The 25,100-nt window shown below is 44.2% G+C and overlaps 1 protein-coding gene across 1 annotated transcript in view; it reads left to right on the forward strand.

Moving 5' to 3' along the window:
• Nucleotides 1–23,194, forward strand: part of RESF1 (retroelement silencing factor 1) — an 82,373-nt gene extending 59,179 nt beyond the window's left edge. Inside the window, exons 2-4 of the mRNA XM_082253665.1 lie at nucleotides 1–4,252; nucleotides 22,217–22,294; nucleotides 22,999–23,194. The exon at nucleotides 1–4,252 is cut by the window's left edge and continues 648 nt beyond it. Coding sequence (XP_082109791.1) covers nucleotides 1–4,252; nucleotides 22,217–22,294; nucleotides 22,999–23,165 — 4,497 coding nt within the window. The 3' untranslated portion in view covers nucleotides 23,166–23,194. The remainder of the gene's footprint in view (nucleotides 4,253–22,216; nucleotides 22,295–22,998) is intronic.
• The last annotated feature ends 1,906 nt before the right edge of the window (nucleotides 23,195–25,100 follow it).

The following is a 25,100-nucleotide window of genomic DNA, read 5'->3' on the forward strand; positions in this document are numbered from 1 at the left end:
ATGGCACCCAATGTGCTACCATCAGCGATGTACAGTTTACAGAATGGTGTCTCAGGGCAGTTTGTCTCTCCTCAAAAATCGCCTATTGAAACAAATATTTCTGCCCCTATGCAGGATTGTAGGAATAGTCAAAATATTACAAGTCCATCCTTTTCCAACTATAGGCCTTTGGCCCCTAATATGTTGCCACATGCCCCCCAACAGCAATTGAGTGCTCCACAGTTACAGACTTCACAACATTTGGATGGAAATGCCAACTGTTATAACCAAAGACAAAACTTTGAAAATGTCTTGGTTAATAATTCTTCACAGATTGCAAGTGCAGCTGCTGACAGGATGCCACCTTCTTACACTCAAGCAACAAACAATCTGCCAAATGTTATTGGTGCATCAGTAAACCAGAACTTTAGTAAACAGAGGCAAAATTATGTTGCAGCCAATGTACAACAGCCAGCACAGACAGGTAATCCCCAACCTGTTCAGAGTCCTATAGGGGATGAACAATCTAGAATCCGTGACATAATTGCTTCACAAGAGCGAAAGCAAGAAATGCTTAAGATGTTGCTAGTTTATCGGAACGTTAGAAAGAAATATGAGCTGCTGAATCGGGAAAACAAACTTTTGCGACAAAGACTACAGTCTAACCCGTCCCAGGAAAATACAGGACCACCGCCACTCCTTTCAAGTCTGCCAGTTGCCCAACCTCAGGCAAATTGCATAATGTCTGGACAGCAAAATGTTACTCAGGCTGTATCTGTGAAAGACTCCACTCAAATAAATTCTGCAAAGGGTTTTCACAGTCAAAATATGTATGACAGTGTGACGAATACCTCAAATCAAGCTGGTATACAAAATAATATATCCCTGCAGGAAAATACAGCAGTTCTCAATCAGATGTCAAAATCTGACAATGGTAACCTTCATAGGCAAAACCATTATTCAGTCTTTGATGGCGGCCAGGCAAATGCTGCAAATGTATCAAACGTATCTTTTCAGTCACTTAGCTCGGGAAATGTAACCACTAAAGTCTGTCAAAACACTACAAGAGAATTCGGGGGACAGAATAACTTGAATACCCAATATGCATCTAATTCAAGCTCAAATGATCAAAATAATGGACATGGTTTACATAGCCCTGATAAACCTGCTTCAGTTTCTCAAATCACTAATTCTGCTTACCAAGAAAATAAAAGTTATGGGCACCTATCCTATACAACTGGTTTGACTGGAAATGGACAAGTGGTGTCTGTTTCACAGGAAGCAATAGAAGCTTCTTTGCCTCTCTGGAAGACTGTTCCTCTAAGCTCAAACAGGTCTTCAGAAACTCAACACAGTCAGTCTCCTGTAGACTGTTCGCTTGCTGCTTTCAGAATCCTGGATGAAATAACAACATTGGGACCTACAAATGAAATTTCTTCAACTATCCCTGTACAAAAACAAGATTCAACTGTTCCAAATCCACAGATTGCTATTGTTTCTCCACTTGTGCAGTCTAAGGAGGCTCTTCGTAAAGATTACCAGATATCTAAAGTTTGTATGCAAGGCCCAGATTTAGAAAGCCCTGCAATAAATAGTTTAATGAACTCACGCGAAGGTGAATGTTTCAAACAAATTTTGCAAGAGTTAGAATCTTTAGGAGCCAGCACCACGAACATAGAGGCCTCAAGGTCCAAAGAGCCTCCAGTTGACAGTCAGGATAATTTCAATTCACCCTTGCCGTTTAGCACTGAAGCTTCATCTCAAACTCCACCCAAGACATCCAGTGAAAATGTTGAAATTCTTGATGATAGTTTGCAGATTTCTGGAATATGTACTCTGGTAGAAGGTAACTCTCTTTATGATTCTTCTATTGCCATGATATTTGATGAAAATTCAGATACCACATCATTGCTCCATACCAACACTAGAGATGACCATTCCAAAACTGTAGCTACATCTTGTATTCTGAAAGAACCATGCAATACTTCTCCAAAAGCAGTCACTGTATCCATTAAATCTGAGCCTGTTGATGTAGTGGCAGATAACCATACAACTGAGGGTGACGTGCAGTGCAGTGAAGATCCCTGTGTTAATATGGAAGCTGACCAACAATTGGGTTCTCCTCAGCAGAAATTGTGCTGTGATCTGGAACCCAGTGCTGTATCTGACCAGTTGTCTGAACTTCTTACTGAGTTTCCCTATGGAATTAAAAATTACATGTCTGAGGATATACTCGAGTGCATTAATGGTTATCCCCCAAGAAGACCAACTGATAAACCTGAACTTAAGGCAGCAGCTGAAAACTTTGAACTTGTTAAGTGCAAGGCAATTGGTGACATACCATCTGAAATGATGCCTGGTTCCTCAGTGAACCTGCAGCCTGTGGTTAAGATGGATTCTGACTCCAGGGCTCTAGCTGAAAAGAGTGACTCTGGGCCTCCAGCAGCAGAGGTGCAGAAAAATGAAATGGTGCCTATACCTGCTAAAGATGTTGGTGGCAATTCCATACCTTCAATAGACACCTGTCTAGACGATGGTTTTGAAATCCTTTCCAATAGTCCAGTGAGTGACATACATATTACTCTTTTAGATCAGGATGAAATACCTAAGATTTTCCCAGGTGAGAATGAATGCATAGACACTGAAAAATGCAGTGAATCTAAACTTGAAGATTTGCAGGAATGTTCTAATACTCATGAGCCTGAAACTGAGTCTCATTCGCTAAAAGACTCGACTGATCCAATTGAGGCTGGAACAAATAAGAACTTGTTCTGCTGTTTATTTAGTTGGTTAAACCTAACTAATAAAAATGCCCCAAAATGCAATTGCAAACAGCTAGAAGCCTCCAAGGTAGAATCTACCAAATTAAGTGATGACTCTATCCTGAAGACTGATCTATCTCCACAAACTCCTGAGCCAGCATTGCAAGGATTACCTAAACCAAGCAACAGTGGCATTACTGGCCTTGATATTCTGCAAACTGACAGACCTCCAAAACTTGACCTAGTAGATTCCGAAAGCGAAGAAATTCTGCAGCCTATGGAAAAACCACCCAAGCTTGAACGAATAGTATCTGAAGCTAAACATGTTCCAAAAATCAGTCCCCAAGCAGAAAAAGGTTTACAAAGAGCAACCTCTGTTGAAGGCTTTCAATCTTCCAAGAATAGTTCGATGAAAAATATACCTGTAAACCATGAAAAAAGTTCAACACCTAGCCTCAAGGATGGGAAAACTTTCAGAAACAAGGACCAATCTCCAAATAAGTTCAAATCCCACGGTTCCCATAAATCTGGAAAGCTGATTATTAGCACAGATTTTCTGAAGAGCAAGCATTCCTATAAAGAAAAGCGAAAAAATGAAGAAAATAATGCTGTCCCTATTGCTCAGTGGGCTTTGAACAAAAGTGATTCTCATAAAGGATTTTCAAAAGATTCACCAGGTGAATCTGGAAAGAAGTCCAGAGGAGGAGATGAAAAGCTTGGACAAAGTACAAGCATTGCAAGAGTTGAGAAGTCTCCTGATCGGCAAGCAGACAGGAGTTTGAATGGACAAAAGTATTCCCCTGGTGTGGACAGATACAGTCGATCTCAGGGAGGCAGAAAGCGTAAGGAAAGGGAGAGTCATTTTGAAAAGACAAGGAAAGTGCCAACGGTGCAAGAATATTTGGAAAGAAAAAGAGAACTTTGTAAGAAAAGGACAGAAGCCAGAACAGAACAAAGAGAGGATTTAGGAGATTTAAAGCACACAGCCCAGAGACCTTCTGACACGGGTGGAAATCCATGTAATCTAAAGAGACCCTTATCTCCTGCAAAAGCTGCGACCGCAAAAGAAAATAACAGGTACACTGATAAAAAACCGTTGCAGATTCAAAGGGATAGGTCACAAAGTGGAGGAACTCGTGAAGCTGGCCACCGAAGGCGCAAGGACAAAAGGCAAAGAGTACCTGAGAACATAGCACAAAGCGCAGGTCGCTCGTCAAGTAATGACAAAATTTATTTGACCCCTTGTGTTAGTTCCAGGCGTGCTTCTTATGATGGCATCAGTTTGGCTAAACTACAAATCAGAAATTCTCCTGAAAAACCAAAGTACACTGAAAGAAGAAGATCTTTTGAAAGTTCTTGTCTCACAAAACCTTCAAATTCTGCTGTGAAAAATCGTGATTCTCCTAAAATGTTGGAGTTCAAACTTTGTCCAGAGTTTGCCCCTGGGAGTCCAACCACTCAAGAGAGCGCAGGGGAGACAACGGATCCTAAAGCAAAAAATGTGGTAGAAGGTATGGAAGTTTTATTTGCCCTGTTTTATGTTGACTGCTGGGTGTTTTTATATAATTTATTATTATTCACGATTTATATAGCGCCGACAGTTTGCGCAGCGCTTTACAATGTGAGGGAAGACAATACAGTTGCAATACAATTCAAAACAGGAGGAACTTGAGGGCCCTGCTCGTTAGAGCTTACAATCTAGAAGGGAGGGTCAAGTGAAACAAAAGGCAATAACTGTGGGGGATGGGCTGATGGAGAAAATAAAGGTGTATATATGTTAGGTGTGGGTAGGATAGGCTTCTCTGAAAAGGAGGGTTTTCAGAGATCGCCTAAAAGCTAATAAGAGTAGGAGATAATCGGACAGATAAGGGTAAAGAGTTCCATAGGATTGGAGAGGCTCTGGAAAAATCCTGGAGGCGGGCATGGGAGGAGGTGACGAGGGAGCTAGAGAGCAGGAGGTTTTGAGAGGAATGAAGAGAGCGATTAGGTTGGTATTTTGGGACTAGGCTAGTGATGTAGCTAGGGGCTAAGCTGTGGATTGCGTTGTAAGATGTAAGTATTTTGAATTTAATTTGTTGGGTGAGCGGAAGCCAGTGGAGGGCTTGACAGAGGAGCAGCGGACACTGAGCGATTGGTAAGGTGGATGAGTCTGGCGGCAGCATTCATGATGGATTGAAGGGGGGGGGGGGGTAGCCTGTGTAGAGGTATGCCAACGAGAAGGGAATTGCAGTAGTCGAGGCACGAGATGACCAGGGAGTGAACTAAGAGCTTTGTTGTCTTTGGTTAGAAAGGGGCGTATTTTGGAGATGTTGCTGAGGCGGCAAGATTTGGACAGCGATTGGATGTGGGGTTTGAAGGAGAGTTCAGAGTCCAGAACAACACCTAAGACCTTGGCATGTGGGGATGGGCTGATAGTAATGCCATCGATATTGACCGAGAAATCAGTGGAAGGGGCACATGGTGGAGGAAATTTATAAGCTCGGTTTTGGATGGATTGAGTTTGAGGAAGTGGTGAGACACCCAGACCGATTTATATCTGATAGTAAATTAGTGATACGTGAGGAGACTGAGGGCGAGAGCTGAGGGGTGGATAGATGGATAGATAGTGGTCAGTGTAGAGATGGTATTGGAAGCCGTGGGAGGCTATCAACTGACCTAAAGAGGAGGTGTAGATTGAAAATAGGAGGGGTCCAAGAACAGAGCATTGGGGGACCCCAACAGAGAAGGGGAGAGGAGGAAGTAGAATTGTACATGACGCTAAAGGTGCGGTTGGTTAAGTAGGAAGATAACCAGTGAAGAGTACAGTCACGGAGACCAAAGGCATTGCGTTTTTTGAGGAGGAGGGGATGGTCAACCGTATCAAAGGCAGCAGAAAGGTCCAGAAGTAGGAGTACAGAATAGTGTCCATGGTTTTGGCCATTAGTAGATCGCTTGTTTTTAGGAGAGCGGTTTCAGTGGAGTGTTGAGGCCGAAATCCAGACTGAAGGGGATCAAGAAGGCTAGTCTCGGCAAGGTGGTCGCACAGTCAGTTGTAGACTAGAGGTTCGCGGAGTTTAGATGAAAAGAGGAGAAAGGAAATGGGGTGTAGGTTGTTCAGATCGGTTGGGTCCAGTGAGGGCTTTTTAAGTGTATGGGGCTGACTAGTGCATGTTTTAAAGAGTTTGGGAAGATGCCAGAAGAGAGATTGAAGATGTGGGTTAGAGAGCGTAGAATAGGGCCAGAAGGTGAACGTAGCATTTGCAAGAGAACAGGATACAGAGGGCAGGTTGTTAAGTGGACGTTGGCAAGTAGTTTAGCAACCTCATCTATAGTGGCGGGGTTTAATGAGGGAAGTAATGATCGCACCTGTGGGCATGAAGCATAAGGCATGGAAGGTATCTGAACAGCAATGATCTCCTTACGAATTGTATCAATCTTCTGGGAGGGGGTAGTGGAGGACGGAGTCGAGAATTAAATTAATATAATAAATAAATAGATATAGATATTTTACACAGTGATATGATATTTCAAGCTCCTTTCTTTTTTTTTTCTTTCTTTTTTTTTTTTTTCTTTTGATGATTGTAGCTTACAGCATGTAAAAAAACAAAAATTAGGATCTCAGAAAATTAGATTACATTAGACCAATAAATATTTTCATACAGAAATGCTGGCTAACTGAAAAGTATAAAGGAAAAGAGGGGGGAGGCGCCAACTGAGTAATAGTAAAGTGATCTTTTAATATCACAGGATTACAAACCCAAACCAAGTTAAAAGGTGCTCTTAATAGAGTACTCAGCCTGGGGTATGGATCCGTCCTGCAGGCTCTGTCGATGGCTTCCTGGATGCTGGGCAGTGAGTGGGAGTGTCACACTGACCAGTGTGGAACGCAAGGGCTGTAGTGACGTCAACAGAAAACCGGAAGTTCGGGCTGTATCTGGAAAGGCTCTGCGCTCGGAGCTTACAGCTCCTTCTACTGGCCTGGTGCTGCACAAGATGAGATACTGGGTAGGGGGAAGGTGTGGTGTTTTTTTTTTTTTTTTTTTTTTATGTAAGAAATGCCTCGAACACTGGTCATCATGACCCTTTTCGATGAACCTCCTGTGTTCACCAAACCGCATACGGCGAGTACGGGTCATCCTACATAAAGCAGCTCACCTGGGCATGTAAGGCAGTATACCATGTATTCACTAGAGCAATTCTAAAATTCCTTGAGTATAGGTCTTCCTTTTTTGGCAATATACCTTTTTTGGCCATGCTCAATATATGAACAAGTGAGGTACAGTTTTTTTTTTTTTTTTTTTTTTTTTTTTTTTTTTTCTTTCTTCTTGCATACGTTACATTTTCTTGCACATCAAAGGGATGTGTTGGACGTTGGTGGAAGCTGTCTTTTTTTTTTTTTTTTTTTTTTTAATTAATTTTACGGAGTAACTTTTCTCTTGATATTTCTATCTTTGCTATAAAACTTTTGGCTTATGAGTAAGATTATTGAAGAAAGGGTTCTTTGAGTAGTAGGCCAATATTGGGATAAAATGTATTCTCCCTTTTTTTTATAGAATATAATCTGTGGAATTGGGTTGTAAAACTATTTGGTTGTGTATTACTAATTTCAGCAGACTTTCGGAAGGTTTGGTACTAAATTGCAGAAAGGCCTCTGAGACAAGACAGGGGGCACCCTTTATTCAAAAACTTCCTGGTGAGAAGTTCTCCCTGTATGTGATCATCTAAATCTGGTGCGAATAATTGTGAATCCTAAAAAAAAATTGGCTTTTAGGGATGTTTCTTATCCACCTGGGTTGATGGCAACTATGATGGTGGAGAAAAATTACCGGCAGTCGGTTTTACAATTGTTGCTTACATTTGCTGGTCCTGGTGACCTAATTCTAGATACTAAAATGCTAAGCTGTCTGGATCCGGGACCTATGTAAAGGATAGTCCTAGGGCAGTGATGGCGAACCTTTTTGAGCCCGAGTGCCCAAACTGCGACACAAAACAAACTTATTTTTTTCAAAGTGCCAACACTGCAATTAGTAACAGCCACAGATAATGGCCGCAATGGCCTCTCACCAATCCCAGCAACACTTCCTCCGAACAGATGTCCACTCTCTCGGTTACCCGTGGCAAGGCCCGCAACTGGCACTGCAGGGGCGGTATCCTCTCTGTCCCCTGGCTCACAGTATGCTGCTCCAGTCTCTCTCCCTTGCGGCAATGACTCCTCTCGCTCTCTCTCTCTCTGGGTGGTGATGTTGAGCTGGACACTAAAATGGACCCATAGTCTTCCGGGACTAAATGTCCCAAGGTGCACTTGCCAATCTCCTCATTGGTGCTTGGCTGCAGCCAATGGGGAGGCAGGGGGAATCGGAGCGTGTGGCGATCTCTGCAAACGCCGCTCTATCCCTGTCCAGCGCTGGGTGACAGAAGAAGGGGGAGAGCTGGGAAATACAATGACAGTCCACGCTATATATATATATATATATATATATATATATATATATATATATATATATATATATATATATATATATATATATATATATATATATATATATATATATATATATATAATATGTGTGTGTATACATACACCCAGGGCTCGAGTCCTGCAGGAACGCATGGGAACAGCGTTCCTGTACTTTTTCCGCATAAGGAACAAGGCACAGATCCCTCCGTAAAGAGGACATGTCACTGCCTTTTACTGTCACAAGGGATGTTTACATTCCTTGTGGCAGCAATAAAAGTGATCAAAAACGTATTTTTCCTAAATGAATAATGTAAAAATAAAATAGGCCTATTGAGATTTTTAAGTACTGTAGTTTGTTGCCATTCCACGAGTGTGCGCACTTTAAAAGCATGACATGTTGGCTATCTATTGACTCGGCGTAGCATCATGTTTCACGTTCTGCAAAAAAATTGGGCTGACTTTGCTGTTTTTTTTTCGAATACATGAAAGTGTATTTCTTCCCAAAAAAATTAAATTTAAAAGGCCATTGCTCAAATACTGTGTGACCTAAAATATTGCAAGGATCGCCATTTTATTCTCTATGGTCTCTGCTAAAAAAAAAAAAAAAAACACCATCCCTACAGTCAAGCATTGGGGTGGAAACCTTAAGTCTTTGGGGCTGTTTCTCTGCTCAAGGTACAGGCCGACTTTGCAGCATTGAGGGGCCAATGGATGGGGCCATGTATTGTAACATCTTGGCTGAGAACCTTCTTCCCTCAGCCAGAACACTGAAGATGAGTCATGGGTGGGTCTTCCAGCATGACCCAAAACATACCATCAAAGTATCAAAGGCATGGCTCAAGAAGAAGCACATGAAGATCGTGGAGTGGCCTAGCCAGTCTCCAGACACTAATTTTATGGAGGGAGCTGAATCTTCAAGTTGCCAAGAAACCTTACGGATTTAGAGAAGATCTGTGATGAGTGGACCAAAATTCCTCCTGAGATGTGTGCAAACCTGGTCACCAACCAAAAGCAACGTCTTACCTCAGTACTTGGTGGTGAAACCCTTGTCGGCAAGCACAAAGTCATGTTTTGCTTAGGGATCAAATACTTATTTCTCTTACGTCCTCTGACAGACTCAGCTCTGGAAGTGTCTTTACTAATGGGTTATGTGCGCCCTCTTTAGGAGTAGCTAGGCAGTGAAAGCTTTCACTAGGCACGCCTTTAGGGGCCGTCCTATCCACATGACCCCAGACACACCTGCTCATAGTATCAGTTTCTTGCTGCCTAGCTTAGGAGTAGGACCTAGGTTCCCTGCTGGGACTCCGGTCTCTGTTTTTCTTTTCTTTTAAAAAATGTTTATTTTTTCTTTACTCATTATTGCTAGCTAGTGTCAGGGGGATCCTCCTGGTGAACTGCAAACGACAGCCGGGCTGAGGTTTCGCACTGGATAATCTAGATCCTTACGGTCTCCCAGCCTGGCCAACAAGCGTGAGCAGGTTGTGGTCCGCCCAGGCCTCGCCATGACAGAGCCCCGATTTGGATGGGGATGAGCCTGCGAACAGATGCTTTCTCTGGGACACCTCAACCTGGAACGCCCTGAGTTGCAGCGTACCCCTCTTGGCTGGCAGCACCCCCACTTAGGGTGGGAGGTGAGCTGTATTGGAGCGGAGCCCCACGGTCCATGGTATGGGGACTGATCCAAGCCCCCCTGTCCCTGGGACAGATGCCTGTGTGGGAGCTGTGGGGCCCATTCCTGGCGATAAAAGGGCTGTGTTTCCTAGAATATTCCCCTGGCCTGACAGGACGCTTCCTGCCCTCCCTGCTCCCGCTTGGGGCGCTATAGCAGCGACTAACGCCTGGGGGGAAGGGGTGTGACAATTTTACCTTGTCCTGGGGGGGTCCTCTGTAGTGGGTCCCCGTGAAGGCATCATTCCCTGGGCTCCTAACTGCTGGCACCGTTTTCGTCCGCCATTTTAAGTGTGGGCATCAAGCTGCATCTATGTTTGGGCAGCAGCCATTTTCTTTGTCTTCCTGAGTGTTTGGCGCCATTTTCAGGCGCCATCTTAAGTGTGGGCAACTGCGCTTTATGGGCAACAGCCATTTTCCCTTAGCTTCCTATACTGTAACATTAGGCACCATTTTGTGTTGGCCTGTGTGTGCACAGGCACTGCTCGGCCTGTAGTTGTTTTTTTTTTTGGTCACTTCCTGTCCAGCGCTCTCTGCAAGCTGAATACAGTAATAGTGCTGCTGCTCCATGGGGTTAAAATATAAGGTGTTTTTTCCTCTGACATATGTTGCTCTTGCAACCTTAATTGAGGACTCCGGTGGCACTGCGGCCGCGATTTAAACTGACAGTACATCTTTTTCTTGCAATCTGCGCATGGAGTCCCAGGACATGAATTACCCCCTCAGACTTTACATGTGCACATGCTGGAACTTCCGGAACGCCATCCCTCATGTCTGTCAGCAGTAGCAGAAACTCTGGCGTCCAAAACTGGAGCTTTCGAAAAAAACGGCCGATGCTCCCTCAGTACTCTGATCAGAGCATGATGAAGTTTCCACGGACACTGCCCTCCCTGAGGGATCCCTGTCCTCAGTTGGAAGGCGAGGATGAGTCGTCAGCTGCGGCACGAAAATGCACTTTGATGGAAGCACTGTTTCAATTAGTAAGGGAGACATGGCATATAGATGTGGCCACGCAGTCAAGACAGCGGGTGTTTTTTTCACGATATCGTGAATGAGCAATGGCGGCGCATTAAGCACACACTGGCGGTGCCCAAGTGCTTTCAGCGCTGTTATCCTTTTGCAGACTCTGTTTCTAATCGCCGGACAGTGTCCCCTAAGGGGGAATCACACTGTTTCTAGGTTGAACAGCTTCATGGTGGTGCCAGTGGAAGACTCCCCTGTGTTTAAGGACCCGGTGGACAGGCGCATGGAATCACTTTCCCTCCACCTGCACTTGTTGGCGGGTTCGATTCCTAAACCTGTGTTTGCCTTAGTCCTAGTTCTCAGACGGTTACACAATGGATCAAGATGCTTAAGAGCAACATGCTGGCTGCGCTAGTCCCTCCAAGTCTCCTTGAGCTCACGGCTCAGGTGACCCAGGACATGGTGTACCTGTGTGATGCGGCCATGGACGAGGCTCCTCTGGTCGCCAGGTTGTCTGCGGTGGGGATCGCCATACGCTGATTGGCAGACCAGGCTTCTAAGAAAGCCGTGTCTGATTTTTCCTTTTTTGGGTGAACGTCTTTTTGGTGACTTCTTGGATGTGCTACTCAAGGGTCTAACTGGGGGTAAGAGTACGCTTCTCCCCCATTTTGCAAAGGTAAAGCCTCTGGAGAAGACAAGACTTGGTCGGGTGAGCCCAAGGCCGGTCAGTCCGGTGCGAGGAAAACTTCCCCTGCATGGAGGGACACATCTGGTTCATGGGTGGGGGGATGTCTGCGTTACTTTCGGGAACCCTGGATGTCTCTGATTCCAGACAAATGGGTTCACAAATTGATTCGTACAGGGTACAAGATCAAATTTCGGTCTCGCCCAGCACATCCTGGTTACTCAGCGGGACAGGTTTCGAGGTTTTATTACTCAAACCTGTTCAGTGCCCAGGAAGGAGGGCAAGCTACTAGCTTTGCTGTGCAAAGGAGGGGATTGCGGTCCTTTTGTTTGCTGGACAATCTCCTGTTCAGGGCGAGCTTGTGTGCCACTCTGTCAGGCGATCTGACACTCACAGTTCAGATGCTCCAGGAGTACGGATGGACCATCAACTTCCAGAAGTCTGCACTGACCCCGTCAGTACGTCTGAATTATCTGGGCATGGTCTTGGAATCGGCTCAAGCGAAGGGTTTTCTCCCAGTGGAAAAAACTTCCAACTTTGCAGGGCGAGATCAGGTTCCTTATGGACAACGACCTCTCCTCCCTGCGGACCTACATGAAGTCTCTGGGGCTGATGGTGTTGGCCTTCGAGGCAGTCCCGTCCCCAGTTTCACACAAGCCCTCTACAGCGAAGATCCTTGCAAATGGACCAAGGATCCGCAGTCTTTGACAGGATAATATGTCTAGCCATCTCACAAGGTCTGAGCTATTGTGGAGGCTTCTGTCTGCTCTGTGCCAAGGCAAGTCATTCTTGCCGATGTTGTGGACAGTGGTCACCATGGATGCCAGCCTGATGGGCTGGAATAGGGTGTTGGACACGCTTTGTGCCCAAGGTCTGTGGTCGACTGAGGAATCCTCCTTACCAATAAATGTTCTGAAACTCAGGGCGATCAAACACTGCCTGCTCCATTGGACATCTCGACTCCACAGTCTCCCGGTTCAGGTGCAATCCATCAATGCCACGGCTGTGGTTTACATCGGTCACCCAGGGGGCACCAGGAGTGCCCGGGCGGCCAAGGAAGTGGCAGAGTTTTTGTCTTGGGCCGAGGTGAACTTTCCAGCTCTCTCCGCTGTTCACATTCCAGGAGTGGAGAAATGGCAAGTGGACTACCTGAGTCGTCGGTACCTGGATCAGGGGGAATGGTCCCTGCATCCAGAGGTGTTTTTTGCCTCCTATATGCTCTGTGGTGAATTGGTTGTGAATCTGTTCGCATCTCGTCTGAACAACCAGGTGTTTGTAGCCAGGGCTCAAGATCTCCTGGCGGGCGCAACAGACGTGTTGCCAGCGCCTTGAAGCCAATATCGGCTGATTTATGCCTTTCCTTCGATTACAACTGTTGTCCAGCTTCCTCCGCAGGTTGGCGGCGGAGAAGGTGCAGGTGATTCTGGTGGCCCCTGATTGGCCTTGACAATCTTGGTACGCAGACCTGGTAAAGGTGGTAGTTGAACCTCCCTGGTGGCTACCTCCAGAGAGGATCTGCTGTCTCGAGGGCCGATCTTCAAGCATGCTTTACGGTCGCTGGCTTTAATGGGATGGCTGTTGAAGGCCAGGTATAGAGGGACAGAGTTTTCTCTGCTTCTGTGATTCCTACCTTGTTGAGAGCTAGGAAGGCGACTTCTGGGATGTTTCTCATCGTACTTGGAAGATGTCTATTGCCTGGTGTGAGTTTCTAGGGTTGCATGCTCGCCCCCTTTCGGTGGTGGGGGTCTTGGCTTTCCTGCAGAAAGGTGTGGAGCAACATTTTTGACATTGGGCATGATGGAAGGTCAGGTGTCGGCCGTGGCCATTTTACTTCCAGCGTCCCTTGGCGTCTAGTTCCTTGATTTGCACCTTTTATACAGGGGGTGCGTCATCTGGCTACGCTGAGGAGATCCCCTTTACCTCCGTGGTATCTGGTTTTGGTTTTGTCCATTCTACAACCACCTCCTTTTGAAAAATATCAGATGCATTTCTCTGCCCTTGTCTCAGAAAGTTGCCTTTCTGGTGGCCGTCACCTCTGCTTGCTGGGTGTCCGAATTGGCGGCTCTGTCCTGACGTTCGCCTTATCTGGTCGTTCATAGGGACAAGGTTGTTCTGCGACCTAACCAATCATTTCTACCGAAGGTGGTGTTTGTGGAATCTTTTCCTGTCCAGTACAGATACCTGAAACCTATTAGTCAGTGATACCAAATCGGAGATATGTAGCTACATGGAGATCAGACAAGACTTGGTGGTTGAATCAAAGTGATCTAAAAATTTTTCCGCGTCTTGAGATTAAATATACAATATGACCTATGAAAAGTAGGTTGAATTAAGATATTTGACCGATCAGGAATTGGTAAAAAGTTTTGGCAAGCTTAGAGTTAAAGGTCTATGACAAGCTTAGAGTTAAAGGTCTATATTTCGGCGTTTACAATTTTCATCAGGGATTTTTCTGTAAAAGATGTCTTGTGGTCACGACATCCAGACAGTGTTCCCCATTCTCCAAGGAGGGGATTTTTTTCTGTTGAATTTCAGCCCATCAAATATATATTTCTCTTAGGTCCTCTGACAGTCGCCACCCACTCATTCAGTCTTCACCAATGGGTATTGACCTCTTATCCATAGGAGCAAGCTAGGCATAAGACTTGTTAAAAACAAAGCAATTTACATACACACCTATAGGGGCTGTCCCACTGGTCCAATACCCCCTGCTATCAGCATTTCCAACTCAGTTTGTCTTCTGTTTTATTACTTTTATTTTGTGAAAAGTGTTTTCTTGCACTACTAGCTTTATTTGTTCCTGCGCTTAGTTAGTCAGATCTTCGGAAGACTACAGAGTTTGCGGAGCTGGGAGTCGGACTGGTCGTCCTGGTGCCCCAGGACAGAGGGCCTTATGGAATCCCAGCCCGCCGTCGAGCGTTTAGCAGGCTATGCGTACGCCCTGTCCTCAGGGACGAAAGCTTGGACGTCTCAACCGCGGTTCCGTGCGTTGCTAGAGTCCTGTTTGGCTGACGGCACCCCCCACCACCTGGGGTGGGAGGCTTCCCGTCGTAGAGAGGCACCCACGCCATCGTGGTACGGTGAGTACATTCTGTGTGGGGCCTCTGTCTGGGGTTGGCTGTCTGTTAGGTGTTATCCCCTCATGTCTGTGTCTGAGGCTGGCACTTCTCCCAGACTAACGCGTCCAGGATGCTCTGTGGGGGGGTTATGGGGGTCCCTAACCTCGTGGACACTATTGTGGCAATGCTGTGTACAAACGTGTAGGCGACCCGCAGCGGTGAAAAACCGCAGGACCGCCATTTTGGATGTGGGCTGCATGCTTGGCTTCACTGTGAGAGCTTCAGCAGCCATTTTCCTAGTGTATTGCACCTTCAGGCGCCATCTTCTGTGTGGCGTCTGATTTTATACAGAGTGTTCGGCGGCCATTTTTCCGGAGCCTCCCATTGTTTTCTATGGGCAACCGTTTTCCCTTAGTCTACATCCTTTTTAGCCTCTAGAACGTGACATCACTTCCTTTCTGCACGTACAGGAGGATCGTAAGCAGCGTGGTAACACTTCTGGGGGTCTGTCCTTACTGTTTTGGGGAATATCAAATGGAATGTCTGCGCTGGCAATCCTCTTCCAATGCCCCTTGGCATCAAACTCTTTGATATGCACCTTTATTCAGGGTGTGCATCACTTGGCTTCTCCTAGGAGAGCGCCTTTACCTCCTTGGGACTTAAATTTGGTCCTGTCCGTTTTGCAACAACCTCCCTTTGAGAACATCAGAAATATTCCTCTGCCTGTGTTGTCCGGAAAGGTTGCCTTTCTGGTGGCAATCACATCTGCCCGCAGAGTGTCGGAGCTGGAGGCTCTGTCTTGCCGCTCCCCTTACCTGGTGGTTCACAAGGATAAGGTGGTCTTGCGACCTAACCAATCTTTCCTATCTAAGGTGGTGTCTGATTTTCACCTTAACGAGGATATTGTCCTGCCTTCGCTGTGTACGAATCCCAAACATCCTAATGAGTTTGCTTTGCATTCCTTGGATGTCGTCCGGACAGGGTGTACCTGGCGTCTACTGAATCCTTCAGGAAGTCGGATTCCCTTTTTGTCCTTCCCGAGGGCCCTCGGAAGGGTATGGCTGCGTCTGTGGCAACCATTTTCTAAATGGATCAGGCAGACGATTGTACAGGCCTATTCTATTAGGGAACACCCTTTCCTGTCAAGGCGCACTCTACCAGAGCAGTGAGTGTGTCATGGGCTTTCCGACATCAGGCTTCGGTAGCCCAGATGTGCAAGGCAGCGACTTGGTCGTCTGTGCACACCTTTTTCCAAATTCTACAAACCTGATGTTTTGGCATCAACAGATGCCTCCTTTAGCTGCAAAGTTCTGTGTGCGGCAGTGCCTCTAAGGGGACATGGCGTTGGCCGGTCCCTGTCTGTTGGGGTGTTTTCCCCCTTGTTTGCTTGCTTTCCTGGGTTGTTGCTTTTTCTGTTACCCAGAGTTTTTACCTTTCTGTTCAGATAAGGTTCCTTTCTCTGACCTGGGTGCTGCGTTGCCTTTTGTGACGGTTGCCCTCATGTCTACACTGCTTTGGGACATCCCATTGGTGAAGACTGAATGAGTGGGCGGCGACTGTCAGGACGTAAGAGAAAACTGAATTTTTGTAAAATCTTACCTTTAAAATTCCTTTCTCCGAGTCCTCTGACAGTCGCCGCCCCCGCCCCTCTAGTGGGGTTCTTTTGCACTTTAACCACTTAACACAAACTGACGTGTGTGTATATATGTAACTTTGTAACGTCGGGTAACTTTGCGGGGTTATACCGGGATGATGCCTCTAGCTAGAGGCATCATCCCGGTACCGTGGTTTGAAGCCAACGGTTGGCTTTCCGTGGGTAACGACCGAAGCGGGCCGTCCCACCGGGAGCCCCGAGCACCCAGCCGGCACGTCCGCCGGCTGGATGGAGTCCCGATGAATGCCGGAAACGGCATCGATCGGGTCTCCGATGACGTAACCCGGAGGCGGCATCCATGACGTCCCTTCCGGGTTACTGTGCTGTATGCAAAAATTTTGCACCGTTTTCGGTGTTTTGCATACAGGGAAGTATAGTGGAGGGGTCTAGGGTCTTTTAGACCCTCGATCCCTCCATAAAGTGCACCTGTCACTACATATTGATGCCACAAGGGATGTTTACATTGCTTGTGACAGCAATAAAAGTGATCTTTTTTTTTTTTTTTTTTTTTTTTTTTTTTAAACCTGTAATAAAGTTAAAAAAAAAAAGAAAAAATAGGGAAAAAAAAATTTAGCCGCCCCCGTCACCGTTAGCTCGCGCACAAAAAAAAAAAACATATACGCAAGTCGAGCCGCGAATGAAATCGCTGTTCAAACCACACGTGAGGTATCGCCGCGATCGCCAGAGCGTGGGCAATAATTTAAAAAAAAAAGAGCTACACTCTAACTCTAAACTGGTAACCGTTAAATTTAAAGCGTCGCAGATTGAGATCTCTATTGACCGTAGTTTGTCGCCATCCCAGGGGGGGGGGGCAATTTTAAACCGTAACATGTTTGGTATGTATTTACTCGGCGTGACATCTTTCACAATATACAAAAAAAATGGGCTAACTTTACTGTTTAGTATTTTTTAAATGCAGTGAAATGTGATTTTTCAAATTTTTTCCCAAAAAATTGTGTTTTAAAGACCGCTGCGCAAATACCGCGCGACAAAAAATTTTGCAATGACCGACATTTTATTCTCCAGAGTCTTTGCAAAAAATAAAAAAAAATATATGTATATGTATGTATATGTATGTATATGTATGTGTGTGTGTATGTGTATATATATATATATATATATATGTGTGTGTGTATATGTATGTATATATATATGTGTGTGTATATATGTATGTATGTATGTATGTGTGTGTATGTATATATGTATGTGTGTGTATGTATATATATATGTGTGTGTGTGTGTGTGTGTGTGTGTGTGTGTGTGTGTGTGTGTGTGTGTGTGTGTGTGTGTGTGTGTGTGTGTGTGTGTGTGTGTGTGTGTGTGTGTGTGTGTGTGTGTGTGTGTGTGTGTGTGTGTGTGTGTGTGTGTGTGTGTGTGTGTGTGTGTGTGTGTGTGTGTGTGTGTGTGTGTGTGTGTGTGTGTGTGTGTGTGTGTGTGTGTGTGTGTGTGTGTGTATATATGTATATATATGTGTGTGTGTGTATATATATATATATATATATATATATATATATATATATAATGTATGTGTATATATATATATAATGTATATGTGTGTGTATGTATATATATGTATGTGTTTTGGGGGTTCGAAGTAGTTTTCTAGGAAAAAATACTGGTTTTAACTTGTAAACAAAAAGTGTCCGAAATAGGGCTGGGGCCTAAGTGGTTAACTGCTTGCTACCAAACTAAGTTGGAAATGCTGATAGCAGTATTGGACCAGTGCGACAGCCCCTATAGGTGTGTCTATGTAAATTGCTTTGTTTTTAACAAGTCTTATGCCTAGCTTGCTCCTATGGATAAGAGGTCAATACCCATTGAAGACTGAGTGGGCGACGACTACTAAATCTTATTCCTTGACTGTAGGCAAGACACACTTGTCTTTGTACTCCTCATCTGGTTGCCGCCACACACGCTTGACACTGTCTGAACCAAATAAAGTTTTTTATCTTGGTCTCATCAGACCACAGGACCACAGTTCCAGTAATCCATGTCCTTAGTCTGCTTGTCTTCAGCAAACTGTTTGCGGGCTTTCTTGTGCATCATCTTTAGAAGAGGCTTCCTTCTGGGACAACCATACAGACCAATTTGATGCAGTGTACGGTCTGAGCACGGACAGGCTGACCCCACCCCTTCAACCTCTGTAGCAATGCTGGCAGCACTCGTACCCAAAGACAACCTCTGGATATGACTCTGAGCATGTGCACTCAACTTCTTTGGTCTACTATGGTGAGGCCTATTCTGAGTGGAACCTGTCCTGTTAAACCACTGTATGGTCTTAGTCTCAGCTCAGTTTCAGGGTCGATAACCACACCATATTTAGCACACCTGCCCCCCCCCCCCTCATTCACACTTGAGACACTAACGAGTCACATGACATCAAGGAGGGAAAATGGCTAATTGGGCCCAAATTGGACATTTTCACTTAGGGGTGTACTCACTTTTGTTGCCAGCAGTTTAGACATCAATGGTTGTAAGTTATTTGGAGGGGACAGCAAATTTACACGGTCGTACACTTACATTGTAGCAAAGTGTCATTTCTTCAGTGTTGTCGCATGAAAAGATATATAATAAAATATTCACAAAAAATGTGAGGGGTGTACTCCCTTTTGTGAGATAGGGTGTGTGTTATAGATCTTGCTTTCTCTCTCGCTCTCGATAGAGAATATGTGTATGTGTGTGTATATGTATGTGTGTATATATATATATATATATATATATATATATATATATATATATATATATATATATATATATATATATATATATATATATATATATATAATCTCTACATTAATTTGGTTTTTGGAGTGGAATTTAAACAAATTATATGTTTACTTGGTCTTCCATCAGTATACGGCTTCCTATAGTCTTGAGCATATATACCAGATTTTCCCAGCCGCCCTACATGCAAATCTAGCCGACAACTTGGCTTGTACTGGAATCTCGGTTTATTGAACAGTTATCACAGCATGGACCTCCGCCTCCTGATTAGATTACCACACACAGGTCAGGGGTTGCCTGATTACATTATCATATGCAGATAAAACTGTATATAGAAATAACCTGAACTAATTATCTAGCCATCTGGACAGAAACAATGCAAGGTCATTAACATTTAACAATGGAACACAGACCACACAATCCACATCACACCTCGATAGACAATGGGGAGAGTCTGCCAGTGACAGTCTGTCTCCTATGTTGAAGTACATGGAATACACATCTAAAGCATTGCTTTGCTTTGAGTATTTAGGAGTTAGACTTTATGGCAACAGGCTATAGGTCTGTGTAAAGTGGGATCAAATCTTCATATTTCTTGAGATATTGATGAATATTACTCCCATTTTTGAAGTTATCCAAACCATTTTCTCAGTGTCCATTAAGTATCTATCTGTCTTTCACACCCAGTGACGGTGTGTACTAGCATTTTTCTTGATGAAATCGTATGTAAATGGATATGGTACGGTTATGACAAGCTTAGCATAGAGACATTTTTATTTTCTTTGTCAGAGCTTTTATAGAGCTGTTTTTTTTTTTTTTTTAAGCTTTTGTTTTTGGATCTAGAAAATTAACTATGCACATATGTATATATTCTGCACACTGCTCAAAAAAAATTAAAGGCACACTTTGAAAACACATTAGATCTTAATGGGAAAAATATCATGCTGGATCTCTATACGGATATGAGTGGGGAATGAAAAGATGCCACATCGTTAGATTTTGGGGGTGTTTTTGATTTCAGCCCTCTGTAGGTTGATCATTTTTCATCAAAGTGAAGAAATGATGCAGCAGGCTAGTCCAATTTGCGACATTTCATTGCAGCAACTCAAAATGGTACTTAGTAGTTTGTATTCCCCCCCCCCCCCTCCCACATGCTTGTATGCATACCTGACATCTGGGCATGCTCCAAATGAGACGACCGATGGTGTCCTTGGGTATTTCTGCACGATTTGGATCAGGGCATCACTGAACTACTGTAAAGACTGAGTTGCAACCTGGCAGGGTTGGATGGACCGACACATAATGTCCAAGAGGTGTTCTATTGTATTTAGGTCAGGCGTGTGTGTGTGTGTGGGGGGGGGGGGGGGTGTTCAATGGTTTTCAAGGTCTTCATCCTCCAGGAACTGGCTGCATACTCGCGCCACATGAGGCTGGGCAATGTTCTGCACCAGGAGGATCCCAGGACCCACTGCACCAGCATAGGTTCTGACAATGGGTCCTAGGATTTCATCCTGATACCTAATGGCAGATAGGGTGCCATTGTCTGGCCTGTAGAGGTTTGTGCGTCCCTCCATGGATATGCCTCCCCAGACCATCACTGACCCACCACCAAACCAGTCATGCTGAACGATGTTACAGGCAGCATAATGTTCTCCGTGGCTTCTCCAGGCCCTTTCACATCTGTCACATTTGCTCAGGGTGAACCTGCTCATCTTTGGAAAGCACAGGGCGCCAGCGGCAGACCTGCCAATTCTGGCATCTGCAAATTTCATTCGATCGCTACAGTGTCGGGCAGTGAGCACAGGGCCCACTAGGGGACTTCAGGACACCCTCATTAAGTCTGTTTCTGATTGTTTGGTCAGAGACATGCACACTACTGGCCTGCTGGAACTCATTTTGTAGGGCTCTGGCAGTGCTCATCCTGTTCCTCCTTGCACAAAGGAGCAGATGCCGGTCCTGCTCATGGATTAAAGACCTTCTACTGCCCCGTCCTGCTCTCCTAGATTAACTGCCTGTGTCCTGGAATCTCCTCAATGCTCTTGAGACTGGTCTTGTCTTGCTAGGAGACACAGCAAATCTTCTGGCAATGGCACGTATTGATGTGCCATCCTGGAGGAGTTGGGACTGCCTGTGCAATTTCTATAACTTCTAGGTATCGCCTCGTGTAGTTGACTGTTCCTGGCCAAATGCAAAATTAGTGAAAGACAGTGAGAACAGAGGAGTGGGGGGGGGGGGGAATCTAGTAAAGTAAAACCATTCCTGTTTTTGGAGGTTGTCTCATTGTTGCCTCTTCTGTGCGCCTGTTCATTTCATTACCACCAAAGCATCTGAAACTGATCAACCACCCCCTCTGCTACTTAACTGACCAGATCAATATCCCAGGAGTTGAATTGACTTGATGCTATACTCAGATTAAAAAGTGTACCTTTAATTTTTTTCAACAGTGTAATATTCAAGAGTATCAATGTAGATTAAAAAAGGGGTTGTCTCTTTTGCCTGTCCTTAATCCCCTTTTTTTTTTCTCCCCTCCCCCCCCCCCCCCCCTCTCCTGGCTATAACACCTATATGAGCTTGCTGGAAGATGCAATTCAAGGAACACGGGCAGTTAGTATGACATCCTTCCACCCTTGCAGCTATAACAGTCTCCAATCTTCTGTAAAGGCTCTCCACATTATTTTGAATTGTCTGGTAGGAGTTGGAATGCTGACTGCAAGCCATAAATTTACAAAGGAGGGGAGGTACAGTGATTTTAGATCAGGGCTCTGTGCAAGCAAAGTGTCTTCACATCAACCTAGTCAAACCCATATTTGTGTACATGGGCACAGTCATGCTGGAATAGAAAAAGGCCTTCCAAACTGTTACCACAAGGTTGGGAATGTACAATTATCCAAAAATCACTTTTGTATGCTGTAGCATTAATATTATGCTTCACTGGAAAAACTGAACTCCATTTAAGGGATGCCCACATATATTTTGGTAATGTGTATATAAACGCTTGGCCAAGACACAATTGTCAGTACGAAAAAGTTATCTGTGGGTAGTAGTGCCATATCATGCATTTGCAACTATGCAGAATGTCCCTTTTTTTTAGACTTGTAACTGTCGGTCCTACCTTTTTGCCTTTGGTGTCTAGCTCATTAGTACATCCTTTTCTTCTGTTATACACAGATGAACATAATGTAACATTGCATGAATAAAGTGTGCAGCTGTGTGTGTTTTTTTTTTTTTTTTTTGCGTGCCTTGTTTTACATAAAGCTAAGCCACAAATATCTTGTTGGTTCATAGGTATCAAAAGCAGCAAAGAGGCTTGGTGCAACACAATTCCCCTGAAGAAGCGCAAAGTGGAAGGTGTAGAAGGTCATGGTAAGGGAAAATCTCTTTTGTCTTCATTGGACTTCGTGGCAATTGGGTAGGCTTAAATAGTCCCTTTGCCCAAACAAAGCAAGGTGACAGTCGATCCAGATAGCTTGTTTTGTTTTTGAAAAAAAAAAAACTGGTTACTGTCCACACCTGTAACTGGTCTCTGCAGCAAGGAGCATTGGAAGGGCAATGCATATAACAAGACAAAAATTTCCAAGCTCTCCTTACCGACCAACCGAATTGACCTGTCCAACAGTACGTGTTAAAAACAGGGGTTTAGTTGCACACATTTGCAAATACAGAGAGCCCCGTCATGGCACCCCATTATCTGTGGTCCTAACTCTAAATTCTGTGAGTCTCCAACAATGGAAGCACATGCATTTAATGGACAGGTGTAGGACAGATATACCTGAAGGGAGCCCACCCCTTCTTAAAGGCACAGGGGAACACTGAACACCCAGCCTATAGCACAATGGCAGCAAAGATGTCAGTGCGTTGCCTGGTCAATATAATCTATAACCAAAACAACTGGTTACTGTCCACGCCTGTAACTGGTCTCTGCAGCAAGGAGCATTGGAATGGCAATGCATATAACAAGACAATAAGATCTCCTCGAGTAACTAGTTTGAGGCACTATGGTTATAGCAGGAAAACTGCTTGTGTATTTTTACTTATATATATTTTTTTTTTTTTTTTTTTACTTGCAGGCTTTCAAAAATCACCCGTATCAACTGAACCAACTCTACTTTACAAACCACTTGAAAAAAATAATACTCGACCACCACAAAATTCACAGACCACTTTTGATGTTTTTAAACAGATGTACCATGAAAAGAGGAGCAAAAGCCTTGACCTCAGCCAAGGCAATGCATGATCTACATTGTCCACTTTCTGATGGGTTTGCTGGTTGGCTTTCTGCAGAGCTCTATTGGATTACAAACAAGAGATCTTTAATGTGACAATTGAGGGACCATAACTTCAATGAAATCTTAAATCCAGTATTATATCCTGAAGGACTTTGGATGTAAGAAGAGCATCAACATTTGATATTGTTTGGTTGGAAGGACATTGCAATTGTACAAAGTGCCCTTTTTTCCTGAGGAAGAAAGACAACTTGTGCTGGTAACATTAACTGCATTAGGTGGAACTTCGTTTATTTTATTATTTTTTCTTTCCAGTAGGAAAGGTTTTTTTAATTTATGGTTGGGGTCAATTTTCTCTGATCCAGGAAGCAAGGGGGTAGGACTTCTTCAGTAGGGAAATAAATCCTACTCTTGTCAAAAAACTGCAAGTTTGAGTTTAAAAGTGTGATGAATACAGCAAAATATTTGCAAATCTTTTAGCAAGCTTCGCACAGCTTTGTTGAGTACTTTAAAGTAGACAGTTCCAGTAGGGGTTTGCCTAACAAATAATAATGGAATTGTTGATTATAACTAAAGCTGAACTCTAGCCTTCCCTTTAATTGTACAGGCTTCTCCCCTGTACTGAATAAATTTGCTCTTATTTTACTGCGAACTGTGAGTTCTCAGTGTGCATTAGAAGCTTCAGCAAGTCTCCGCATCACATGTGGACGTTACCTAGGCTGGTGTGCTTGCAAATGCAGTCTGCCTAGGAACACCCACTCCTGCAGACTAGAACTCCCAAGAACCAGTCCACTGTTTACATCATGGCTGAGGGCTCTTAGGAAAGTACTGAGGTGGCTGTTGAGATGTTTTTCTGTAAGTTATGCACAGTACCCTGCTGGAACCGGCCACCAGCTATGATCTTATCTGCCTCCATTGCATAGAGAAGTGCAGAGTCCCAATAATATCACTAGATCTAAAGAAGTATGTAATAAGTTATTATAAAAAATGTCATTAGACAATTGATAGGGTGGTGGTAAGACAAAATGGCAACAGGCTTCAACAAGCTTTAGGTTGTGTTAAGGCTCTCCTGCTAAGAGGTTTTGTAACTTCCCCAAACTGGAGCTGAAGGGTGCTTTTAATGGCTTTATTAAAGCTGGCTGAAAGCTTTGCAAATTCTTAACTTGCAACATATGTTTTTTTTTTTTTGTTTTTTTTTTTGAGTTGGAGACCATATGAACAAGGCCAAACTTGCAGGTGTGTTGAAACTTCATTTGCCTTGGATTTTAAAGGTATGGTCCACTTTGGGCTGAAAGTTTTGTATGTATGTGCCTTCCAGTGTTCCAGCTTCATAAAACATAAGTCCCACAGAGGTGGTGAGGAGGGTCTGGAGATTCCAGTAGAAAGATTGCAGATTTTCCAGGCTCTACTGAAACCCTGAAAAGCCAAGGTGCACTGACCCTTTAAATTGTTGATGGTTTTTGTTTTACGTAATGAGCATTAAACGTGCAGATTTTGTGTTCAACATGCTGCTATGGAGGGTGGTTACTCTACTCTCATGTAAATGTACAGAGCTTTGAAATGGGGGTATCGATTTGTATCTATAGCCCCTCTCTTGCAGTAAGCATGACTTGGGACTTTTTTTTTTCCCCCCAGCTGCCATGTTTCTGTACTTGTCATACAACTTGCACTAAATATTTTTCTTATGTTTTTCCAAAAACAGGTTTTGTTTAAAAATTATATTTTTTTTACATTTGTCTAATTAAATATTTCCTTACTATGTTTTGAATTACTTGTGTAAATATGTTGCTGCCTGTTTAAAGCTGGACCATGTAGAATTGAAGGGGAAAAAAATTCTGCAATTAAGTTAAACTGCTTTGTTGCTTTGTAGTCCTCTTACAGATACTGTTCGACATCTGGCAGCCTTTCTGACTTTGTCACGAGTCTTGGCATTGTGCCAAGCTGAG

Source organism: Pelophylax lessonae (genome assembly GCF_965119305.1).
Source record: "Pelophylax lessonae genome assembly, chromosome: 4".
Lineage (NCBI taxonomy): Eukaryota > Metazoa > Chordata > Amphibia > Anura > Ranidae > Pelophylax > Pelophylax lessonae.